Source organism: Lipotes vexillifer, unplaced genomic scaffold (assembly GCF_000442215.2).
Source record: "Lipotes vexillifer unplaced genomic scaffold, Lipotes_vexillifer_v1.1 scaffold216, whole genome shotgun sequence".
In the NCBI taxonomy this organism is placed as follows: Eukaryota; Metazoa; Chordata; class Mammalia; order Artiodactyla; family Lipotidae; genus Lipotes; species Lipotes vexillifer.
Genome location: NW_006779100.1, coordinates 3,672,748 through 3,676,233, shown reverse-complemented (window position 1 = coordinate 3,676,233; position 3,486 = coordinate 3,672,748). Strand labels below are relative to the sequence as shown.

Sequence of the window (3,486 nt, the reverse complement as noted above, 5' to 3'; positions counted from 1 at the left end):
CCTCCATCCTGCCCCACACAGCCCCTCCCCCTCATCCCAGACACATTGATATTTGGTTTCTAGGGTTTGTGGCTCCCTCTCCTGAGCTTCCCAACTCATCAGCTGTGGTGACAGCCCATACCCAGGACTGCCTACTTTGTGAGGAAAAGGGATCACAGGTGCTCCTGGCACAACAGGTACTTAGGGTGAGGCAGCCTCTGTCTGAGTATCCAGGGGCCCCACGATCCCATCTCACTTGCCTCTAGGTCAGAAGGATGAACCAGGGAAAGCAGGAAGGAGGACCATGGTGGAGGCAGCCGCCAGAAGAAAGAAAATGTTTCTCTAGGACCACAGTCCAGCCCCCTTCAGAATGCCTGTTGCCTGGGAAGAATCCTGCTCTCCTTGGCCCTCCCACAGGGAGCTATTCAGTCTAACCTCCACCTCCCACCCCCAGGGAACACCAGGGACGCGTGACTCCAGAACCAAGGCCATGCCCAGCTGTCTGGACCTCAGGCCTCGTGCCAGCCAAGGGGGAACTGGCACAGCCACTACCCTACAACCCCCTTCCCCCTCCCAACCTGGCAGAGCAGGTGTGTGGCAGGAAGCAGGGCACCCAGCAACCATTGTATTGCTGGGTATTGGCTAGGGATGATCATGGACCCTTCCCTTCACCAAAAAACACCCGCTGAGCACCTCCCGTCTCCCCGCCACTCCCTGCTTCCAGGCCCCATGAACCTGCTCAGAAGCCTGCCGTGCCATCCCCCTCCTCCTTGGCCAGCACTGGCAAGCCTGCCCATGGGAGGGCTTCTGCAGGGCTTTCTTGGAGTGAAGAGGAGGCAGCTATGACAAGTGAAGACCAGGGAAACCCAGCTGCTGTGTGTTTGAGGAAAACCCAGCTGTTTTCTGTGACAGTGGGTGCCAGAAGGACCAGAGATCAGGGACCCCCAGATGAGATGCCTGGGGTCTACAGGGTTTCATTATGATGTTAAGTGGCTGCCCTCAGACCCATCACTGCAGGAAATGGCTGGGATGGGCATCCTCAGTTCTTCCTGGGAGTCTGAGGCCCTGGGGACTGAGCAGTGCACATCTGGATGCAAGCATCACTCTGGGTCAGTCCTGGAGTCGAAATACAGACAGGGGGCTCTCCTACCCAGACTGACTGGCATTCCCCTTCTTGGCACCCCTGACTCCTTTATGGTTGAAGAAGGGTTTAATCTCAACCAATGCCCTACATTCCCCCTGGCCTGGATCAGGGCAGGCAGTATCCGTTTCAGGAAGACAAAAACTCACCAGGGTGAGGGGATGAGTGGGTGGGGATGGGGTGAACCTGGTCCCTGGTTTCTGTGGCAGCCTGAGGGGAGCAAAGAGGAACACACTCAGTGGTCCAAACCACCCCTACCTGCAGCGGGTTCCAGTGCTCCCCATGCAGCCTCACCCCAGGAAGATGACTGCTGACCTGAGGACTGTCAATCAGAGAGGCCTGGGTGAAAAAGCCTTTTCTTCTAAGGCATTCTGCCTCTCTCCAATCTCTGCAAGAAAAGGACCACCCACCCCTTGGCCAAGGGAGTGTGACTGAGGTGTTCTGGACATTCAGCCACTAGCCTTCTGCCTAACAGTTCTTCGACCAACCATCAACCATCCCATCGGGAAGTTCCTCTCACATCATACGTAAATCCCTCCAGCTGTAACCCCTGTCAGAGGCTTGTCTTCTCTTGCCCTCAAGGGGAGGAAAGCAGAGAAGAGCCAGAAGAGGCTGGACTGTTTTAGCACCCTGCACATCACACTGTTCACACTTGCTTCACCAGAACGGGGTTTCCTGGAGGGCATGGGCTGTGCCTGGTTTGTTCATCTTTGTCCCGCAGGATCCACCACTCTGACCTCGCTTCCTTTACCAGTGGCTGCAAACCACTTCCTTTATGATGGATAAACAGAGACGTGGTCTGAGGAGCAACCTGGAGCATCCTTGTGAAAGCAGAGGTAGAATGGAAGTGGACACCCCGACCAGAGATGGAGGCTCAGGTCACCCCAACACTTCCTGGGACTGCTATGCAGAGCTGGGTGCTGCACTGGTCTGAGGGCTCAGTGGTGGAATTCAGAGACACACTCTGACCCTCACTTTGCTCACCATCTGGGGATGTCCTGCTCTCCACCTCACTCTTCCCTTGGGAAGCAGACAGCTCCTCAAACTGAACTTCCTGTGACTCAGGAAGTGGCCCTCAAAAGGCATATTCCCAAAGGGGCAACGCCTCAGCAAAACGCTCCCAGCCCAGGGCCCCAGGATCTCAGATCTAGGCCAAGTCTGCAGGCCTCAACTGGAGACAAACCAGGGCAGGCTGGGCCCAGCTCTCGCTCCTGCCTCCCCACCCTGGAGGGTTAGTCGTCCCTGCCACGAGTGCCTACCTGTGCCTGAAGGCCAAAGGCAGAGCTGGGAACTACTTGTGACCTGTGCCTGCCTGCCTGCCTGCCCTGGTCCTAAAGAACGGCCAGGAGACCCCATCCCTTACCCTATCTTCTTGGAGGCCACCGCCCGGCCAAAGCTGGCTGACCCACCCATTCTCACTAACTAGAGGAACCTGGTAGCCTGCTCTGTGTGCAAACCCTCGAATCCTGCCAGGGGCCAAAGGGCCCCTCGCTTCCTCAGCGCCTAGAAGCCAGGTCCCAGCACCAGAGGGTAGGAGAGCACCTTTCAGCACCTGGACAAGGCCCTACAGGGCTAAACCCAAGAGGATCTCTCTCTTTACTCCCCATTCCTGAGCCGGGTCTGAGGGATCCAGGGGCTCTGCCCATTCTGAGCAAACAGATAAGCGCTCATCGTGAGGGTAGAGGGCACTGGGTGGGGCTGGAATGTCTGGGAGTGTCACAGCCTCTTTGATCCTTGACCCGTGACCCCCTCCCTACCCAGGCCTTGCCCACCTCCGCACACTCACGCGGGAGGTGTTGCTGCCGAGCTGAGTGGGGCGGACTCTCCTACCGCGTGGAACACAGATGGAGCCGGCAGCCCCTCCCCGCAGCCCTCACTGCCCCCGCGGAGGAGGGGCACGGCGTCCCCTACCCCAATCTGGGAGGGTCCGGAGCACTTGTGGGCCGCCAGTCCGGGCCGGAGGGAAGCGGGCGGGGGCCGCTCCCATCACCCTCTCCGGGTCAACAGCACAAAAGCGGCGGCTGCGAACAAAGAAGCGCTGCAAACTCGCCAGGGGGGCGGGACAGCCCGCGCCGCGCCCCCTCCCCAAGCCGGGCGGGCGTGCCCGGCCATGGGGTCCTCGCGGCGCCCCGACGGCGCTCTTACCTGGCCGGCGCGGACCTCTTTCTCCAGCTCGCGGTGGCGGTTGTGCCACACGAGGTAGTGCAGCGGGTACTTGCCCTCGGGCCCCTTCCTGGCGGAGGCGTTGGCGGGGATCATCGCCCGCTCCTCATGCCGGGGCCGCGGCGCCCGGCCCGGGAGGAGGGACCGCGCCAGAGCCAGGGCCCGGAGCCGCGGGGCGGGGGGCCAGCGCTGCCTGCTCGCAG

The 3,486-nt window shown here is 60.2% G+C and overlaps 1 protein-coding gene across 2 annotated transcripts in view; it reads right to left on the bottom strand.

Annotated features, from left to right (window-relative positions):
• The window catches only part of ANKRD13B (ankyrin repeat domain 13B), a 17,129-nt gene extending 13,643 nt beyond the window's left edge, over nt 1–3,486 (bottom strand). Inside the window, exon 1 of one of the 2 annotated variants that reach the window (XM_007452448.1) lies at nt 3,266–3,486. In XM_007452448.1, the coding sequence (XP_007452510.1) occupies nt 3,266–3,379 (114 nt within the window). In that variant the 5' untranslated portion in view covers nt 3,380–3,486. The remainder of the gene's footprint in view (nt 1–3,265) is intronic. The other variant, XM_007452447.1, reaches the window with a different exon arrangement.